The 21827-nt window shown below is 37.6% G+C and overlaps 2 protein-coding genes across 2 annotated transcripts; one reads left to right on the top strand and one right to left on the bottom strand.

Annotated features, from left to right (window-relative positions):
* Window positions 1–1726: 1726 nt before the first annotated feature.
* LOC115445885 (transient receptor potential channel pyrexia) lies at window positions 1727–21814 on the top strand. The gene is given in 12 exon segments (XM_030172373.2): window positions 1727–1856; window positions 7738–7873; window positions 8278–8475; window positions 8760–8977; window positions 16681–16871; window positions 17534–17709; window positions 18209–18437; window positions 18602–18760; window positions 18915–20030; window positions 20437–20697; window positions 20953–21423; window positions 21425–21814. Coding segments are annotated over 12 exon segments (3558 nt in total). The 5' UTR covers window positions 1727–1843.
* Window positions 11979–15157, bottom strand: LOC115445886 (dynein light chain roadblock-type 2). The gene is made up of 4 exons (XM_030172375.2): window positions 15071–15157; window positions 14270–14348; window positions 12905–13005; window positions 11979–12130 (listed from the first exon to the last, which is right to left on the bottom strand). Exons 1-4 carry the CDS (start codon window positions 15092–15094, stop codon window positions 12026–12028), a joined length of 309 nt encoding a protein of 102 aa, XP_030028235.1. The 5' UTR covers window positions 15095–15157; the 3' UTR covers window positions 11979–12025.
* Window positions 21815–21827: the final 13 nt, after the last annotated feature.

The following is a 21827-nucleotide window of genomic DNA, read 5'->3' as shown; positions in this document are numbered from 1 at the left end:
AGACTTATTATGTTCAGTAGTTAAACTGGCTACAATGTTCTTCAGACTTAACACAACAGTGACTACACACTGCTGCTTGGCGGCAGCAATATACATTGCGGTGGTACCTTTTTTTTTTTTTTTTTTTTTTTTTGGTTTCGCGGAGAAAGTGCCTTATTACTACCGCCCAGCCTTCGTGGGGGGCGACTGAGCGGTTATGCTGGGGTAACCGTGCCTTACGGCCCGGCGTTGAGCCGCCCGGATTTGATGGTGACCTTCAGGCGACCGCCGGGCCGAGTCCCTAACCCTATATACAACTTAACCTATGCACGGCCTACCAGCTAAAACTCAGCGGTGGCCCTCTTCGGCGCATTAGGGACGGCTGCGGGCTTCCTCTGACGTATAAGTGTCTAGTCTGCGACCGCAGCCGCCCCTGCGGTTGCGGTGGTACCTACCCAGGCGGACTCTCACATATAAGAGAAACTCTCACATATAAAATAAACCTTATACTGTACTGTACCTACCCAGCAGATCTAATGCGCTATACTTTGTACATAAGTTCAATTATTATAATTGCCTATATCCGATGCCTTATCAGATAAGATTAACAAATATTTACGCGATGTCCTTCGAGATACCTTTAGCGTCATCGTTTTATCAACACTTTGATACATGCATTGATATATCCATCTACATCCATAACTATAAATAATCACTGTTTTAGACGGTTTGATAAAGGTGGCGGGATATTTTAGACAAGTTTACCTATGAACATGGAGGGGGGAGGGGGGGTATTATTACTGGATTTTCTGTGGCTGATGATGAATCATCTAAATGTCAACAACATTCGGGTATGAGAAATCATTATGCAAACCATTATGGTCTGAAACTTGTTAACAAAATACGCCGGTTGGAGAATTTGAAAACCAAGCGCGCAAGATCATATCATCGAATTTCTTGAAGGGATGTCGATTACAATCTCATACGTGTCAAGATATCACGTAAGAATATACAAGGGAGAGCTAAAATTATAAATCAAGCGAGTACAAAACTGTTCCGAACCGCGAAACACGCTCCCACCTTTTCCCGATAAGATCCGAAAATAAAATTATATTTCAATGCGAGCATTCCCGTAAACATGCATTATTGCGAAGAATTGGTAATTTAATGAACGCCTGTGACTTTCTTTTTGAATTAAACTAGTCTATTTTATGTTATATTTAGGGTTACATTGGTTGTCCTTGGAACGCGACTTGTGGCTGTCTCTATATATCTAGTGGTATTAGGTGTGACTAATAAACAAGATTATTTAAAAGACATTGTACTATTATTTATACCAATGGCGAAGGGTCTAAGTATATAACCCGATTCATTATAAATTTTATCCCTAATTATTTAAAGTGTCCATACTTATATAAGTAATTTAAATAGTTGTTTAGAAATCATAATAATTATTCTTATGATTTGTTTTGACGTATCATAAGTGCAACTATGTTCGCCTACGTGATAAATAAAGTATTTTATTTTATTTATTCCTGTCGGCTTCCGTTTATGTAAAATTTATATAGAATCTAATTATTATTAAAGCGATTTGTAGATCGCACTTATGCGTATCAGAACCTATATGTTGAATTCGCTCTCGTAAAATTTCGCCACTGCTCTATCAACTCTATTGCTGAATCAGAATATACCCAATTCAACCTACATACCACAGACTATACCAAGTGCAAACCAAAATAAAAATCGTAATATTCTTATCACCGTAACTCTTGAATTAAAAGGAAACTGATAAGTAATCATGTGCGGCCAGTAGTGTGCGAGGAGTGACTGTGTTGTTAACATGTTGTGAAATAATTTACGGATAATGTCTTATAAAGGTAAGTGTTTTTAATATATTCCGTATGTATTTATAGTGGTGGCCCTAAACGACGCAAAGCTGCGGGAGAAGCAAAAATAAGTTTTTGTTATTGAAATTAAACTAATTTTCGGATTCTATCGCGGTGTTAGTATTTCAGTTCAGTCCCCCCCCGTGACCATGAAGGCTGCAAAGTCTTTGAAACGTCGGGAGAAAATAAAATACTAACACCGATTATTTATCTCTAACATTATAAGAAATCATTATAGTTTTTGTTATTGCTTTGAATGACGAGACGAGCTTGACGATCGCCTGATGGTAAGCGATACGACCGCCCATAAACAGTAGAAACACCACCCAACACCTTGAATTACAAAGTATTGTTTGGTATTTCATTACGCTCGCCATCCTGAGACTTGAGATGATATCTCCTGCATACTTGGCTGATTTCCGTTTAGATTGGCCGTCGCTGCCGAAATTCGGTTAAGAAGGAATCATTCATTTGTTAATAGTAGTAGTAGTATATTCTCACATTGTGAAGACTCGTGTAAACTCCATTATTTTTGTTTTACTATCATTGAGCGGTGGTGTTGTATGTTCATATGTGAGCGTTATACTGCCTCTGTGGCGTAGTTGTATTACGGTGCGTCAGCAGTGCTGAGGTATCGGATTAGATCCCGGGTCGGGCAGTGAAATTGGGTTTTTCTACTCAGTATCAGCCTGGAGTCTGAAATTTGTCTTATATGGCGATAGGCCCCTATCACATTGTGACATGGAATACGTAGTATAGAAAATGCGTGCACCAGTTGCGTCTCTGACTACCCCCTCAAGTATAAAAGGCGTGAGGGTGTAACAATGTTATATATCAAGCTGTCATCTAAAACTTTGATATGGTCTTCGCTGTATTAGATCTGAGTTTTATTCGTAAAATTTTAGCTCAAAAAAATGTTAGGTTAATCTTAAAGAATTTTTCGAGACAAAATTTCCTTAAATTATGGACCAATTAGATTAAGCTTCCCGGTTCCTTATGCCGGCGACTAAATCTTGAGGAGATTCCGCGTCTCACGCGAAATGTGTACTTAAGGACAACAGAGAGAAAATTATTGTCAATTGAAGTATTATTTTGTGGTAAGTATTTTTTATATTTTGATTTTGAGAATAGCGTCGTGTGCGTGCAGTGTGTAGTCTATTTCAGGTTGACCATTTCATTTTTACTGACTTAAACAATGATGATGTTCTTAAGTTTTTTTTTGTGTTTTTGAAGGAAAGTAGCATTTTAGTATATTATAGGCCGAATCCCTCTCAGTAGTAGAGGAGGCCCGTGTCCAGCATGAAACAGTATATAATACATATTAATATTATTATTTTATAATATACATATACTTATAGGTAAATATAAATCACACAGTAAATATTTTAAGTAACAAATTAATCTTATCAATGTTTTGTTGCACTGATTCGCAAATCAACGCATTATTTAACAATGATTACCTTTTTAACTCAATTACTGATAATTATTATTGTTATTAGTGGTTTACTGTTATAATATACATTTCACGCCTTTATCACTAAAGTGGTAGGCGGAGGTGCAAACTCTGTATGCATTGTCGCCTGTGTATTCCGTGCCGTGTGATTTTTATATTATTATTTTCTACCGACATTTCAAAGACTGCAACCTAAATGTAACTAATATTTTACAGTAATGTAAAATTTTGAACTTAGCTGTTGATAGTCCTTAAAGGCTGCAAAGTCTTCGAAACGTTGCGAGAAAATTATAATATAAATATCACGACGTATTCCGATAAATTATTTTATTTCAATGTCATATTCGCGTGTAATAAAAAATCGTTATTAATTCTCTAAGTTAAATGCGGACACACGTTTAATATTAACAAAAACATATCTTATTACTTAAAACATAAGACTCAACAATCTAGGATCTGGATAGGAATGAGCCAATATTGTGTTTTTCTTGAAATTCCTTCTCGGGACAATCTACCGGTTGAGCGAACAAAGTCGTTGCGTTATAGTGCGGTTGGAATAGTACACTCAGCCACAGACTAAACTAACTTCAAATTTAATCATCTAACGTTAAGTCATCATCATCATCAGGATGTCCACTGCTGAACATGGGCTTCCCTCAAAGATTTCCAGATTGATCTATTGTAAGCGGGTCGCATCCAGCGACCGCCTGCGACTTTAATGAGGTCATCTGTCCACCTCGTGGGTGGACGTCCAACGCTGCGCTAGCCAGTTCGTTACCTCCACCACAGAACCTTCTTGCCCTATCGGCCATCAGTTCTACGAGCTATGTGCCCTAGCCTGCCACTTTAACTTGCTAATCCGATGGGCTATGTCGGTCACTTTCGTTTACGGATCTCCTCATTTCTGGTTCGATCACGAGGAGCGAAACATCAAGCATAGCCTTCTGCATAACCCGCTGAGCGACTATGAGTTTTCTTATATGGGTCATAGTTTGAGGCCACGTCTTAGTGCTATATGTTATCACGTATGTTAAATATAATCAAAGAATTTATTTTTCTTTCTCTAAAATAAAGTTACTTTTTAGTTTAACTTATGAAAAAAAAAATGTGCCAGAATCAAAATTATGTTGGAGATTTTTAGTTTTGAATTAGTTCAACTACTTTTGTGGCTGACGGTACTTACTAGAAAAGACAGGAGAATTTTTGCTAGATAACACTATATAAGATTCTTAGATATATACGTTTCCTCACGATATTTTTTTCAATGGTTAAAGCAAACGATAATGTATAAACAATAAACAAGTGCCAACTAAATACTAATCACTAATTTATATAAAAAAAAACTCTAACTAATATCATAAAGAATTGTTTATCTAAGAGCCAAAACAGGTATAAAATTAGATATGATTGTTTGCAAATGATAGAGCTGCCAATCATTGTTGAATAGCGATTTTTCCGTATTGCGATTAACAGTAAATCGATTTTGTTATTCGATACATTTATTGCCTTCTTATCAGTGGCGAATGGTCCATATAATCCGATTCCTGCCAGCTTTATTTTCGTAATTTATGTAAAATCTAATTATCATTAGAAAACAAATTTCAGATGACAGATATGCATATTACTAGTACTTATATGTTGTGTGGCTTCCTTTTCAGAAAATTTCACCATTTGCCACTGTTTCATATACTTTGAAGAGATTTTAAAGATAATAATATTCTTTGCTAACATGAAAATCAAATAAAAAAATAATAATTTGAGATGGGTTTATAGGTCAGAGGTTTTGCATAAGTTTTTTACCACCAAGAGAAATCAATCTCTATTGAATAATGAGTAACTATAGCCTAAACTATCTCTATAGTAATATCTGTAAGATCAGATCTGTAAGCAACGATAGTACATATGTCAAAATCGATTAAATCAATTTCAAATCGATTATAATCGATACGAAATCGATAATTAAAATTCAAACAATTCTCAGCGTGGCCTTCACGCCTGTTAGTATAACCATGAGATGACTAGCATCACATGTTTCGTGAGAATTTTCCTTAACAGTGCCTTACGAGTTAGGTTTAAGTTTTAAAAAAGAGTATTCATTATGTGATGTGTAATGTGTACACGAGGATTGATATCTACGTTGTTTCCTAGAGGGTATTTAAACAAAATATATTACTTAATTAACATATTTTACTACCTATGCTTGTAGTTCCGCCCATGTATATGTCAGTTTTTGGTATATACATGGTCATTTGACGTTGCGTTTCTAAATGGAACAACATACTTATCTACTTGGAAAGAATACGTTATAATAAGTTACTAAGCCGTAGATTTAAAACAAAAAAGTGCAAGTTTCGAACAAAATAAATATGAATAAAAAGTAATTTTAATTTTACGCGCCCTAATACCATTACTATTACTTTAAAAGAATTCGTCGCAGCGGCAACGTCATATTTTCAGTCAGATATAAACTTACACACATGGCATATTCGCATTAAACTACAAAATGATAAAAAAATCAGAAAACTAAAACCAGGATTTTTGGTGAAAATATTCGTTATTAATGAATGATTTTTGGCACAATGTCAACAAAGGTGAAGACGAGTATGTGGTTTTATCTGAGGGTTTCATGTAAATTAGTAATAACGCAATGTCAAAATGACCCTGTATATTAGTATAATACTGAGAAATTATCATAATCAGATTATTATTTTTGCAGCTTAGCACTTTCAAACAAAATCTTAAGTGTCATTAATAATTAAGCGATTAAGAGATTTGTGTATGAATATTGAATTATTTTGCGTAAGAAATAAGTGACCCACACTTTATATAATAATATCAGTCCTGAATTATATACTGTCTCACTGCTGGGCACAGGCCTTCTTTACTAGTGACAGCGATTTGGCCTTAATCCACCACGCTGGCCTTGTGCGGATTGGTAGACTTCACACACCATCAAAATTCCTATAGAGGACTTCTCAGGTATGCAGGTTTCCTCACAATATTTTCCTTCACCGTTAAAGCAAGCAATTATGTGTGTCTTACAACAAAGAATACACACATATAAAATATTGTTTCAAATTCTCGCCAAAAAATATCTGACTCGTGAAGGATTTGAACCTCCGCCCTCCGATGGTCAAGCAAATGTTTATATCGGCGCTCTTACCTACTGAGCTAACGAGTCTTGTAGTCACTGCAGCAAATATAAAAAGCATTTGGAGTATCATGACGTCACTTCGCGTCATACTCTATATTTAGGGAAGTTGGAATAAATTACAACTGCAATATTGCGGGCGTCATCAAATACATGTCTTCGGTTTAATAATATATTGGCTGTACAGGAAACTACATTTAAATAAAGTTTTTATGACTTTGAATGACGAGAAGATTATACTGTTCGCCTGATGGTAAGCGATACGACCGCCTATAAACAGTAGAAACACATCCAACACCTTGAGTTACAAAATATTGTTTGGTATTACATTGCGCTCGCCACCCCGAGACATGAGATGTCAATTAGTTACACTAGCTACAATGTTCTTCAAACCGGAACACAACAGTGACTACACACTTCTGCTTGGCGACAGAAATAGACATTACGGTGGTACCTACCCAGGCGGACTCACTCTCAGAGACCCACCACCAGTCTTAAAATATGTTATGTTTCGTATCTCACGTCCGAACAATGTCTTTCTTTTTCCTTATGTGGTGTTCTAAAGTCTACCCATGAATATTGGGAGCATACCTTCTTTAAATTAGAAAGCATGGAACTCTACTATTGCAATCGTCACTCTGAGAACTTAGATTTTAAATCTCATGATATCAGACCAAAATAAAAAAAACATTGCAAGCACACCACTTCAGGTGAAAATGAATGTACCTCTCCTAGCCGAATTTCAGCCAAAGCGCGGCGGCCAATATTAACGAAGGTCAACCAGGTGCGCTGTATATGTTTTATAAAATTGATTTACTTACCTTTGTAATCTGGATGTCTACTCATTCCCCCATGCATTTTGGTGCATGATTTGCACGGGGCATGATGCTCGTTAGCTCTTAGTTTTGTAATGTTTATGCCTTTGGCGCCCGTGGCATCACAAAACGGCCCAGCGGAAGATCAGCGCTGGTTTTTTATCAGCATATGCTGAGCTGGGTTCGCTTTTGTGACGAGCAAATAGATTTAAGTGTATTAAATTTGTAATTACCTATATTATGTAATTTTGCTTGTTACAAATAAATATTTTCTTTCTTTCATAATGATCAAGCGTGTGAGACTCATAGCCGTACCGCGTACGCATTATAACCACGCCACCGTGGCAATCAAAATAAACACTGCGATAATAAACACAGATTTAAAAGGACTTTCGCATACAAGAAAACCAAATATTGTTTTTTTCTGTATTTTTATTCCTTTGATTTTCTTAGATGTAGAAACCGGCATCACTGAAGAAGGGGAAGACGATGAGAACCGCCGACCGCTCCTTGGTGACGGAGATGGCAGCAGCATCAGCCGAGCTCGTCCGCCAAGACCCAGGCATCTTGGTCTCGTGAATACCACGCAGTAAGAAAACACATCAACCATAGTATCTTTTACCTTTCTAGAAATAGGCAGATTCGTTACTACACCGAATTTTATTTTCAGATGTATAGCTTAGACTCGTTTAAGTATTTATTTATTTTATTTGGACTACTAATAAAACATACACCATATATATTTATTTGTTACATGAAACAATAAGTAATTGCCGCAGTCTCAATATGACTGCCCATGACCAGCAGTAACTCCACTGAGATTTGCATGGAATTGTAGACTCGACATTAAGTAGAGTCCGGTCTCATAATACTCAATGTCAAAAAGAAATAGTTAAAAAGATGATACGTCTCTACAACTTCTCCCAAACCTGGTCTTAAAAAAATCCAATGAACTAAAGAGGGTAGACAGAAATTATAACCTAAATCTTCCAGGAACGCAAGGCAGCTACCGAAACTGACGCTCCCGGACATGACGCCATCATCAGTGTCATCCACAGTCCACAATACTCCAGTGGGAGAGTCTGCCAGCACCATGAGCAAGCCTTGGAGACGTGGCGATAGGAGACTGAGGAGGCTGAATACTGAACTCCTGGAGGCCATTGAGGGTCATGATGTGGAGCAGGTGGAAAAGTAAGAAAGCTAAACGTATAACATAGACTTGTTTTGGGCATGGTTCCGCTTGCGTTAATATTCTTGAGCAGTAATCAAAAAGTATGAGCTTTCCATAAGCAAAGTATAGATCCAAACATTGTCTTCTATTAATACAAACTTTATCTTAGTTTAGTTTTATATTTAAAAAATCCGGTTCTTTTTTAGTATTTTAAAGGTCTTTAGCCATCTCTAACATTTTTGACTAACTTTACTATAGAGTAAAAAAAACCTTTGTTTATGCAAATAGCCACTTCAATTTGTAGGCTTTTAAATTCTGGAGCAAACCCCAACGCCACCTGCCGGCTGGACCTGGTCTCCGCTTGCCACATGGCGGCGCTGATAGGCGGAGACGCGCTCGGCCTGCTCGTCAAGTTCGGAGCTGAGAAACTTCGGATTGACCGGTTGGGAAGAACACCTCTTCATCTTGCAGCGTTGGCTGGCAACGCGAGACAGGTGGCTATACTCCTGGACTTTCCTGAAGGTAAGATCCTGATAGAGTACCTTTTTGGTCTGTAGGTGCTGTGGGCTGATAGGTCTTGGGTTTGATTCTCAAGTCTAGTCTATATAACATTTAACAGTTGATGTCGAGGAGGCTACTCGGAAATGTTACAAAAAATTGTGCTTAAAGTGTTGTAAGAATGTGTTGCGCCAAAGACATAAACAGTTAGTCATCAGGACCGTGCTCCAAAAGTTATTACCATTGGTAATAAGTCGCTGTCTTATTTGGAATGGCTTTAAGACACGATGTCATAGCGTCCTTAGATATTAATACAAAAATAACATATTTACAGACAATATGCTAATATGTGTATTAAAAACGTGCTAATCACGATTTGGAAAAATACATAAAGTATATGACAATGTTGTTTGGCATTCCGCGGTAGATTGCGTAACCTTCGCATGAGCGTAAAATTTCTGCATGAGAATCTTGCCAATGTCCGCTCTGTATAACCTTAGAACTGTGTTGCGCGGACCCAGCCCCGGATCTAGAGGGGGGGCAAGCCGATGCCCATGCTCCGGGCGGCGAATTCGGAGAGCGGCAAATTCAAACACAGCAGGCAAATACTCAACTCATCATGACCGCATCTTTGATTAGTGGCACGTCCAGTACATTAAACACATACATTATTTTCCGCGGGGCCCGAAATGATGGTGATGACAAAGGTAAAAAATACAGGATGGGGGCGGCATTTTCTAGATTTTGCGTCGCCTTGAAAAAAATTAAGATCCAGGTCTGCGCTGACCACATTCTAGCAAATAAAAGTATCATTTAACGTACGCTCAACAGCTAACTCGATTATTAGTCTTGTTTAAACTTGTTTTAGTGTTGAGGTGATTAGGAATTGCTTAAATAGCTGACAAAAACATCACCGGTTTCCTATTTTAAACTTTATTAAGAGGCAAGATGGCGGTGTTTGCCTTACAGTTGATCGAGTAAATTTGTGTTTTAACTAAGCATCTTGGCGGTTTTTTTATAAGTAAGACTGTATGGGTTACAAAGTATATGTTCTCAGGGTATGTCAATATCATGCTCGAAAGAGCTCGAAACTAGTGGGAGAAATACTTCTATCCGTATATAATTTTTACATTAGTTGAAAATATTGTACGCGTATTATAAGGTAAAACTAACAGAGAATTATAGGAAAACAAATATATAATTAAAAGGTTTTAAATATAAATTGGATAGCAAACACATCATTTTTCCTCTGAACAACTCTTTTAATTATAATTTTAATTGGAAACACGTCCAGGCAGTATTTTTGTGAAAAATAATGTAGTGGATACAAACACCGAAATCACAACATACCCTTTATCGCCGAAGGTGTAGGCAGAGTTTCAACCAGGGCACCCACTTTTCGGCTGTGTGTTCTGTCCCATGTTGATGTAGGGGGCGAGCCTATCGCCATATCGAGCACAAATTCGCGGACAGATACTGGAACTGCCTTATATGACTCTGCCCGACTTGGCATATGAACTCGTAACCTCGTGAAATAAAACTATTTTACGGATTTTACTGCGATTCTTTATTATATTTTTTTTGGACCGGTGTCCCCCGTGGCCATGAAAGATGGAGTCTTCGAAACGTCGGGAGAAAATTATAGGGTAAATAACCGCGATAAAATTCGTCAATTAGTTTTATTTTAAAATTTATTTTTATGGTTTATTTTCAATATATCTAGCTATGATTGTCTTATAATTTTAGTCCTTCTGACATGTAAGACCTTTGTACAAAGGATATAATATACAATACTGCTAATGATAGTTAAAGTGAAAGAAGTAAGCCAGCATCGAGAAAAGTGGCAACCCATAATCTCTGCCTACACTATGTGTGGAGGCGTAATATTCTGTAATATGATTGAATATTTCTGAGGGCGACAATCTTCACTTTTCGGGAAAGATCAAAGATTACTTATCAATCACTTCAATGCTTATCTGTAAGATGTTTTCGTCGGCCTAGTTCCAGATATATGAATATTTACTCACTTATTGCTTATAACATTTCACAAACCTATACAACATCATTTTTAGTATAAGATTAGAAAACCGAAATTAGTTTATCGAGAATTAGTAGCATAATCCATTGCAACGAACATACGTTTTATTTTAACCCAAAAACATATTTAAATTTTGTCAAGGTTACCTTTTGTATTAACAAATATCCGGCGCATGTCAGTCGCTCCCTGATACCTACTGCTACAGCCGACCGTTACAAGCATTCCCTTCCTCATCCCGCGGCCCTGCACACGTCCCGCTCGCTCCATGTGGCGGCACAGGCGGTGTGTTTGATCTTTCAATTCTACGTGAGATTTAAGTACTTATTATTTTTGTATTTTGATGTGATCCTTTACTCCAAAATCTAATTTAGGTGTTAGGCTTTATGGTATAAAAAGAATAAATAATGTTGTATAAGCGAATACTGAATGGGCCCTGAAAGATGCATAAAACACATCCTTCGCAATGCAACAGTCATTTTATTTAGATTCTTAGGAAAATCTTAAATTTAGTTTAATCTATACTATTTAAAGCTAAAGAAATTGTTTGTTTGAACGCGCTAATCTCAGTAAATACTGGTTCTAATTCAATCCTTTTAGTGTTGGATAGCCCATTGAGGAAGGCTACATATATAACAACACGCTATGACAATTGACTGACTGTTGACTGTATGCTATGAAAGTTTATTCCTTTTGAGAGCATCCGTTGCGTGCGCTGCATAAATGGTTAAAGTTAAGCAATAATGTTGTATGAAGGAATTGTTCCTCTTAAAAAAATCTAAAAAATATATTATAAAACAAAGTCCCCCGCCGCGTCAAAACTTGCCAATGGATTTCAATGAAATTTGGCATGTAGATAGTTGAGAGTCCCTGAGAAGTACATAGGCTACTTTCTATCCCGGGATTTTATTCTTGAAACCTTTTTATGCAGGCGATGGTACGAGAAAACCTAGTATATTACTAAAAATGACTTTTTTCTGAATGTTTATATTAGATTTTTTTAAAATTTTCGTTTAACACTCCAATATCATTGAATATTAATTCCTCATGACGACGATGAGGTGGAACTCAGGGTCGGGAGCCACCACGGCCTCTGTCTTCCTGGAGACCAGCCTCAACACCACCAGTTCATCGGTGACGTCCTGAAAGTGCAGAGAAAATAACGGATAAAACCGTTAAGCGATGAGAGTTCGTAATCAAATTGTATTGCTCGGAAGTACAGTTCTAATATCAAACATAAATCTGATTTTTTTTTGTTTGAACTCATCTCTAACTCTCTCTAATTCGATCCCCGGGTCAGGTAATGTGATATTGAGTTTTTCTACTCAGTATCAGCCCGGAGTCTGGAGTTTTTGGTCGATATCGCGATGGGCTCGCCCTCTATCATATCATGATAAGGAATACATACGGTAGAGAGTATACTTGATGCGTCTCTGCCTATCCCTTCGAAGAAACAAGCTGTGAGTGTGTGTACGTGATTTCAATTTTAAATACTGAAAGAATTTTTAGAATAAGAGCAGTTACTTTCGAGACTAGCTCAGCTTTAATTAAAAAATTACGTACAGACTTAATTCTACTTAAAAAAACTCAGTATAAACTATTATCCTTAATACTACTAGTATTTCTAGGGGTAGGTACCCAAGTTTGTCATAGCCAATGTCTTGGGCTGACAATTTTTTTTAATCCATACGGAAATGGCAAAGTAACCCTACTGAACCTGATGGTAAGTGGAGTAGAGTCCAATAGAATGTCGACTGACAAGTGATGATTACCCCTCGACAGTCGACACAATTATGCCGGCCCGTTGGAACCGATGTCACGAGTTACATTATTCCTGAATGCTCAATTCAAACCTGGAATTACAGCAGGACTGATCAAATCGTAGTTTGCGTATCTTCTTCTTTAAAAAAACTTACAATTTCCTTAAGCGCGTTAGAGGCATGATGCGAGAGGCTTCTCATGTGCGAAGAATAAGTGGCAGCCGTCAAACTATCCAGAGTTGTAGTCTCTGGGAAACCTGTAATCATATTTAGTATGGTTAGTTATAATAATATCAGCCCTATACTGTCCCGCTGCTGAGCACGAGCCTCCTTTATAACTGAGTGGGATTGAAGATGGCCTTAGTGCACCACGCTAGCCTAGTGCAGATTGGCAGACTTCTCATACTCTAAAAAATTCTTAGAGTACTTCTCAGGTATGCGGCTTTCCTGACGATATTTTTCTTCACTGTTAAAGCAAGCGATAATCACTCCTCGGTCCTAGGCAATTGTTGTGCGCTTGGTCTCCACACCAAATGCACGCCCATGCACGAAAGGATATTTGTTACGATCCTGGCACACAGTTCAGTGTGTATACCTCATGGTTGTCAATACACATTGAGGATTAAAAGGGCTCGTGCACATTTCCTGGCCGTCTCCCACCCTAAGAGAATTCCTTCTCCTTCCCCCACACTTCTGTCCCATCTATCCCCTCCCAACTTTCCTCCAGGACCCCACAGTTGCTAAGCCAGCGGATTCCAGTATCACATTCACAGTTTTGCCCCGATATTGACAGCGGGGTCCGATACAAAAAAAAAAAAAACAGAAACAGATACCCTCATCCAATAGAAGAAACAACTTATCACAATACAAAGCTTCAGCCAACTTAACCATCTGTCCAGAAGCAAGCATGCCAACGATAAACAGAAACAGTTTCAAGTAGAGTAATTTTCCGAGAATAATAGCAAACAATTTATACGTAATGTGGCCGGGCAATTTGTACATGTAACGGTGCACAGCAACAACTAATAGACGTAATTACCTACAAGATGATTGCAACATGCTGCCACCATTTTCTTAATATATCAGTCTTGTGTACAATTTGTAATTCAAAGTGGCTGTTTATGCGCACCATCAGGCGACAGTATTATAAAAATTTGGGTAAATATGGGACGGATCGCAGAGGCTTTATCTTAGTGCGAAGGTTCCGATTTTTTGCAAAATTTACTATTATAATGCAGAGAAATTTTGCCCTTTTATGCAACATTTCTCATTACTGCTCCGCTCCTATTAGTCATAGCGTAATTTTATATAGCCTATAACCTTCCTCGATAAATAGGCTATCCAATACTAAAAGTATTTTTATATTCGAACCAGTAGTTCCTGAGATTAACGCGTTTAAACAAACAAACTATTCAGCTTTATATAATAGTATAGATAGATCAAAATCAGTCCCTAATAACAAATTTTCTATGGTACGGCCAAGTCAGACTGTCCCTTCTTATTTTCAAGGATTAGGTTTACCTTCGCAGTTGACAATGATGGTCCCCACTACGTTACCATTCTCATTGATTCGCAGCATGGTATTGGTAGCTCCTGGACCCTGGGAATTAAAGGAATTATACTAATTTCATAAACTAGTGAGTCGGGTTGAATTCGCCTGGGTAGCAGTAATTGTTTATAGCATGAATATACTACATTACTTTAGAACGAAACGGTACGGCAGCGCTCTGAGGTCCAGGGTTGGAATCACGGGTAGGGCAAATTGATATTCGGATTTTTCTGCTTAGTATTAGTCCTGAGTTTGCCATTTGTGCCTGATATGGCGATAGGCTCGCCTCCTATCACATCATGGGACGGAACATACTTGGCGAAAAGTCGGTACTCTGGTTGCGCCTTTGCATACCCTTTCGGGGATAAATGATGTGTGTTCGTTTTGTTTTACTTTGACATGAACTCTCTACATTGGTCTACCCCCGTGCTGTGACTTGTGCATTTAAAACGAGGCTTAAAAAGAGTGCTCGCCTCCCAATAGGCAACGGCTTGGCTGTGCCTCTGGGTTTGCAAAGTCCATGAGCGGTAGATGCTGCTTACCATCAGGTGGACCGCTTGCTCGTTTGCCTACTAAGGGAATAAAAAAAAAACTTATGGTCTGATTTTTACCATACTTCACAGGACCATACAGATAATTTGAAGATTACATAAAACTTACGTTGAAAATGCTCCAGTCGTTTTGAAGTCCATGAGGACCGTACATACACTAATTGATTCTATTACGACGGGGGCTACAAATACAATAGAAGTAATATTGTTCTTATTACTTACCATGAAATTCTGAGCGATTTCCATTTTATACAAAATAATATATCGCAATACTCAAGTCTCAAGTAAAAATATGATCAAAGAGAATTAACACATGGAAACATATAATTGTGATCTGTCAGCAGCAAAGAGAATTATAGGTCAAGTCAGGTTTTAATAATAAAAAAGAAAAAATAAGAACTTATATTTATCCAGCCAGCATCCACATAAAGAGGTACTATTATAATAATAATTATGAGTATTTCCTTTGGTACTCCTAAAATTATTCATGATTCGTTATGTAATCAGAAAACTGTAGGTTGTCTGGTAATAACATACGTTGTCTTGATTTCTTGTAACTTTTTGCGAAAAAACACAGGCAGCTTCGTATTAAAGGGTTTTACTGTTAACGTCCTTTTAAGTACTGTAATCTGACTTTTTTTATTAAGGTCAAGGGGCCCTCTTCAAGAACAGCGTTTATAGTAATGAATAGTATAAAACCTAAATTTACTTCAAACGGTAATTTATCCGGCTGTCAAAGCTGTCCTTCGATTAGATCGCCAGTAATTGCAATAAGACGGATATAGACGGAATAGGATCCCTTGACCTTATAATTTCATTTCTTAGCGATACATCAAAAGGCAGATTTTTTATTTATTTTCCGGATATCTATGTTATACCTTTATGAATAAAATAGGCTATATACTTGTTTTGATATTAATTATATTATTCAGTGAGGTAATCTACTTATGAATATCTTCCACTTGTTTGCCTCGGTGGCGTATTATGGTACGACTGCTCATGTCTGGGGTTCGATTCCCGGGTCGGGCAAGGTGATATTGGGTCTCAACTTAGTATCAGTCCGGAGTCTGGATTTTGTGCCCGATATGGCGATAGGTTCGCCTCCTATTGCACCATGGGGTGGAATACATAGCGTGAAATGTGGGTGCGCCAGTTGCACCTCTGCCTATACTTGTGGGGATAAAACGCGTGAGTGTGTGTTTATCTTCAGCCTGATGAGTAAATATTTCAAGTCTTGTGATACTATACTGCCGTGCTAAGCTCAAAAGCGGCATTTCAAAAAAATCAAAATTTTGATTTTTATGTCCTCGGATAGCTTAAAGAAATACCCATCTAATGAACTTACCTTAAGGTTATAGCTTAAGGTCCATTTTTCATACATTTTGTTTCACCTTTAATCTGGGTAACTAAACAAGTATTGACAAGTAAAGAATTTAAATTTCGTCGTATTAAATTTTAAAGGCCGAAATATCCATGCATATTAATTATTTTTACGTTTTTCTTTCAACTGCGAGAACTAATCACTAACTAGACGTGAATTTAAATTCTTTACTTGTCAATACTTGTTTAGTTACCCAGATTAAAGGTGAAACAAAATGTATGAAAAATGGACCTTAAGCTATAACCTTAATAAAGGTGTCTTGTTTAGAATTTGTTAAAAAAACCTTCGAACTATCTCAGTTCTACATACAAAACTATAAAACTATATTTACAAGACTTCGATTATCTCGAAATAAGGTTTCCCTGACATACCGCTTTTGCCCTTAGCACGGCAGTACACATTGATTAAAGAAATATATTTTCCCCATCTAAATGATTCATTCTTTTCACAGACATGCAAGACAGAGTAGGGGATGAAAGCATGTCCTCGGAAACTGAAGACGACGTCAGGAAGCTATGTCCATACATAAGAGAGATGACTAACGTCAGATGTGACCTCGGAGAGGTCAATGCCGCCCTCCCTAAAACTTGGAAAGACAACATAGACCATGAATGCAGAGATATCAAAGGAAGCCTGAGTGAAGTAAGAATCTGTTGATGTTTTTTTGTTTATTGCAGTTGGATGATGAGTAGAGCATGCTGCTTGCTTGATGGTAAGCGATAGGTCCGGCCATAAATAATAGCAACGCCGTAGAGAACTTTGAATTACAAAGTACTGCGTGAGAATCTGAGGTGAGAAGGCTCACTGCGAAATGTGGTTGTCACCGTTGGTATCTGACAGTGGAGAACGTCCACAACCAAGTCTCACCGGCTGCCCTTTTAGGTTTATTCTAAATTTTGTTTTCTGTTAAATTGGCCGCGATATTTTAACCAAGGCAGTTGTTTTTTGCCTCGAGTTATATAATTAATGATTATAATATCAGCCCTGTATTATATACTGTCCCACTGTTGGGCACGGGCTTCTTCTACTATTGAGAGGGCTTTAGTCCACCACGCTGGTCTAGTGCGGGTTGGTAGACTTCACACACCCTCGAAAATTTCTATAGAGAATTTTAAAGCAAGCGATAATTCACAAAGAATACACACATCAATTTTTAGAAAAGTCGGAGGTGTGTGCTCTTTGGATTTGAACCTGCGGATATTCGTTTCGGCAGTGCGTTCCACTACCAACTAGGTTATAACGCTTCCTCGGGATTTCCTTTGAAAAATTTAATCCTTCACGACTGATAACTGACATCTCAACAGATGTTCCAACCAGGCTGGACGCCACTGCACGTCGCGAGCTCCTGCATCAGACGTCATTGCACGAGACTATTACTGGCAGCTGGTGCTGATCCCAACATTTGTGACGCTGAAGGTAGAACGGCTCTCGACGTCGCTGGATCAGCATTTTATTACAACAAGGAAATTAGTCCTAAACAGTAAGAATATTTTGAATTCCTCGTTTAGTCTCATTAAATCATATATGAAACCGCCATAAAGTAGCCTATAGCATTTAGGAATTATGTAACATTCTATTAGTAAAAAAATTTTCTAAATCGGTTTAGTTGTTCCTGAGATTAACGCGCTCAAACAAACTTTTCAGCTTTATATATTAGTATAGACATACTATAAGTTTACCAGGCGTACATAACTTTCCGTATCCAAAGGATTGGATCTTTTTAACGCAGTCACGCCATTTGCCCCTAAGGGGTTGGCAGAGGCGAAACTAGTGCACTCACAGTGTATTTTATACCATGTTGGGAGCGAATCTATTCCCATATCGGGCACATATTCCAGAGTTCAGGCTGATACTGAGAAAATACCCAATATCATTATGCCTGACCAGAGATTCGAACCCCAGACCTCAGAGCGAGGTATCACGCAATACAACGCCATCGATGCAGTCCATATTTTTCACTTCTAAATCTAAATCCACAGTTTACCAGAAGTAATCAAAATGCTAATCAAAGCTGGTGGTAAATACAACACGATGAATAAACGGGCTCCTGCGTTCATGGACACTCCTCTCCACACGGCAGTAGAGCTGGAGAACCTGGAAGCCATCCGCGAGCTGCTGGACGCTGGTGCTTCCATCAACCGCTTAAACAGAGCTGGTCTGACGCCGCTGCATGTTTGCGTCAAGAAGCAGTTGGAGGAACATTTGCAGGTATAGTTGGTTTGGGATTGTTTTTTACTTGACATGGTAGTTAGTATTTCCAATACAGTAAATTGAAGCCACTGTACCTGATGGGATGTTTAGTATCTTTATCAGTATCAATATTCTATACATATACGTTTTAGAAATTATTTGAAGTCAATGTTTAATTCTAGCTTCTAGCAAACTACGATTACATCAACATGGATCCTATGGCCGCGGTAGTAGATGTTAAAGATAAGGAAGGTCATACAGTACTACAGGCAGCTGTGGAAGCTGCATGGGTTCCAGGCGTCTGTATTGCTCTGGAGGCCGGGGCTGATGTCACTTTGAAGGTAAAAAGGAATTTATTGCATTACCTTAACACTTATAATTCAGTGGTTTAATAGTGTCATCTATACTACAAAGAGATTGAATTTGAGATAGAACATACAAAACAATAGCTAAAGTACAATATTTCTTTAAAGATTTAACATATATTATTTTCAGGCAAACGATGGTGAAACGCCAATACATTCAGCGGCAGCTCTAGGCAACATCGACGTCCTTAACGAAATACTCAGTGTAGCCAAAAAGAAAGATGCTCTAGACTATCAAAACGAAGAAGGAGAGACTGCGTTATACAAAGCAATCATTCATGGTCGATTAGAATGTGTAAAACGGATTCTCGATGAAGGAGCGTCTATGAAAATAACTTTACCAGGAGATGTCAACGTATTACACGTGGCAGCTGACTACGGCGAACTAGAAATACTTAAAGTCTTACTAGAATACGATGATGCTATGACGGATGCTATGATAAACGCCTTATCCGCTGATGATAGAAGAGGATTCGGTCCAATACATTTTGCAGTATCCAACAACCATGCGGAGTGCGTTAAACTGCTTCTTTCTAAGAAAGCTGATGTACGTTTAAGAACGACTTGCAATCCTCATAAAGCATCAACACCTTTGCATATTGCTGCTGTCAAAAACCACGTTAATATAGCAAAGATTTTAGTACAATTTGATAAAACAATAATCCATGAAGTGAACAGTCTTGGATGGTTTCCGATACACACAGCAAGCCATCATGGCTGTCGAGACGTTATCACATTACTTCTCAAAGAAGGTGCTGACTTATCAGGGTATACAGATGGGCCGAAGAAATTCAAAAGAACAGCAATAGATATGATCATAAATAACTTGCCAAAACCAACTGATTTCATGGAAGAAGTGTTTGATTCGTACATTTCAAGTAATGGCCAGGATCTTCAAGATCCGAGTTGCGTTATCACAGTAGACTTTAGTATTCTGATGCCTAATGTATGCGAGATGGAACAGATGAAAGTCATAGAGGCTTTGTTGAAAACTGGCAATCGTTACAGCCAGAAAAGGTTGCTTGTCCATCCTTTGGTAGAGAGTTTTTTGTATCTCAAATGGAAGGCATTGCTGCCATTTTTCTACGCAATTATAGGTCTTTACGGGTTCTTCGTGACGTCACTCACGGTGTTTACAGTTTCAGTGTTCTTCTACAGAGACACTAACGATAAGACACCTGATTGGTTGAATTCTACAACTTGGAGCTATGTTGTTTACGTCACGATTTTACTTATTCTATTGCAGGTGAGATATTTAACATCAGCCATATTTTTAATCATGAAGCTGAATATTTGACTTTCTAGAATTCGATATTTCGAGAATTCGATAGTGACTGATACCAACTCTTGGTTAATGTGTTACTTTATATTTCTTTGCTTTTTATTCTTGATTAGCTTTTGCCTGCAGCTCCGTCAGAGTGATTTTTTTCCGGTATTCATATTTTCTAGTGATAAAAAGCAGCCTATGCCACTCACGAGTAATGTAGCTTTCGTATTAGTAAAAAAGATTAAAAATAGCTTCAGTAAAACAAACTCTACAGCTTTATATATTAGTATAGATTACCATTTCTTCATACCAACTATATACAAACAGTAAAAGTATATTATTTAAATATTTGATAAATGTTAAAATATCCTCATTAAATTTACAGGAACTTCTCTACATGAATGTAAAGAGCAGCAGATATTTCCTTCAACTGGAAACGTGGGTGAAGTTCGGTTCGTTAGGTTTAGCAGTTATTTTGCCATACGCAGTGGTAGTGGTACCTTTGAATGAGGCAGACTGGCCCAGGCACGTGGCGACACTGGCTCTCCTCCTGTCCTGGTTGGAGATGATGTTCCTGCTATCCAGGTTCCCGAACTGGGGATACTATGTGCTTATGTTTGGGAAGGTCGCTTCAAACGTTGTTAAGGTAAAATAATTTGTTGATTTAGTATCGCCTATTTGACTTCTCTGTGTTATTTATCTTCTTTTTATTCTTAAAATGTCTAAATGATATTTTTTATTAGAGGAAAGAAAAGTTGACATGATATTAAGATATTTTAAAATTCAAATAATAAATAAATATTAACATGTCCTTTTACTCCTGCATCAAGTACATTAAACATTATATTTTTATTTATAATCCTAAGTTTCTTTAAGACTAGCTATATTTTTTGATTTTCAGATCCTTCTGACATTCGCGTTCCTTGTCATCGGTTTCTCACTCAGTTTCATGATACAGTTCCGTTCTCAAATACCTTTCGAGGGTCCTTGGGCTGCACTCGTCAAAACTATAGTAATGATGACGTCAGAATTTGATTACGTAGCACTCTTCGACGAGGAACATTCGAAAGAGCTAGCGACATCTCTTATAGTAGTTCGACTTATATTCTTGATATTTTTGATACTAGCAGCTATAGTGCTAATGAACTTATTAGTAGGCGTGGCAGTAAATGATATAAACGATCTTGAAGTATTAGGAAACATAAGAAGATTAGCAAAACAAGTCGAATTTCTAAGCACTTTAGATACTTTAGTGTATAACAAATTGTTTAACAAAATACTCCCAAAAAAAGTTAATAGTAGACTAAAGAATAAACGAAAAGTGAACAACATTATGACGCTCAGTCCAGGGAAACCAAGATGGAAGTATTCTAAAAGTCTTACCGTCGAGGTTAAAAGACGCGATATTTAACACAGCACAATTCCAAAAGAAACAAATGGACGATGAGAAAGATTTCCAACGTTTCAATAACATGATGGATGAGATTCATGAAATAATAGTGAAAGAAAAGAAAGATGGAGATAAGCAAATGGAAACTCCAGATCTCATAAAAGATAGACTTGTGAAACGAGGAGACGATATAACGAAACGTCTTGGAGAGATAGATGATGCTGTGGTAGAAATCAAAAATCAAACTAAATCCTATGTTGAGGAGTCGAAGTCTTCCGTGGAAATGTTGAATGTGAAAGTAGACCAAATGTCGTTAGAAATAGAGGTTATTAAACAATTGCTGAGTAGAATAGAAAGTAAAATAGGTAGATGATTTTTGTAATTTT

Source organism: Manduca sexta, chromosome 4 (genome assembly GCF_014839805.1).
Source record: "Manduca sexta isolate Smith_Timp_Sample1 chromosome 4, JHU_Msex_v1.0, whole genome shotgun sequence".
Classification (NCBI taxonomy): domain Eukaryota; kingdom Metazoa; phylum Arthropoda; class Insecta; order Lepidoptera; family Sphingidae; genus Manduca; species Manduca sexta.
The sequence above is the reverse complement of the archived record's forward strand: the minus strand, read 5'-3'. Positions and strand labels throughout refer to the sequence as shown.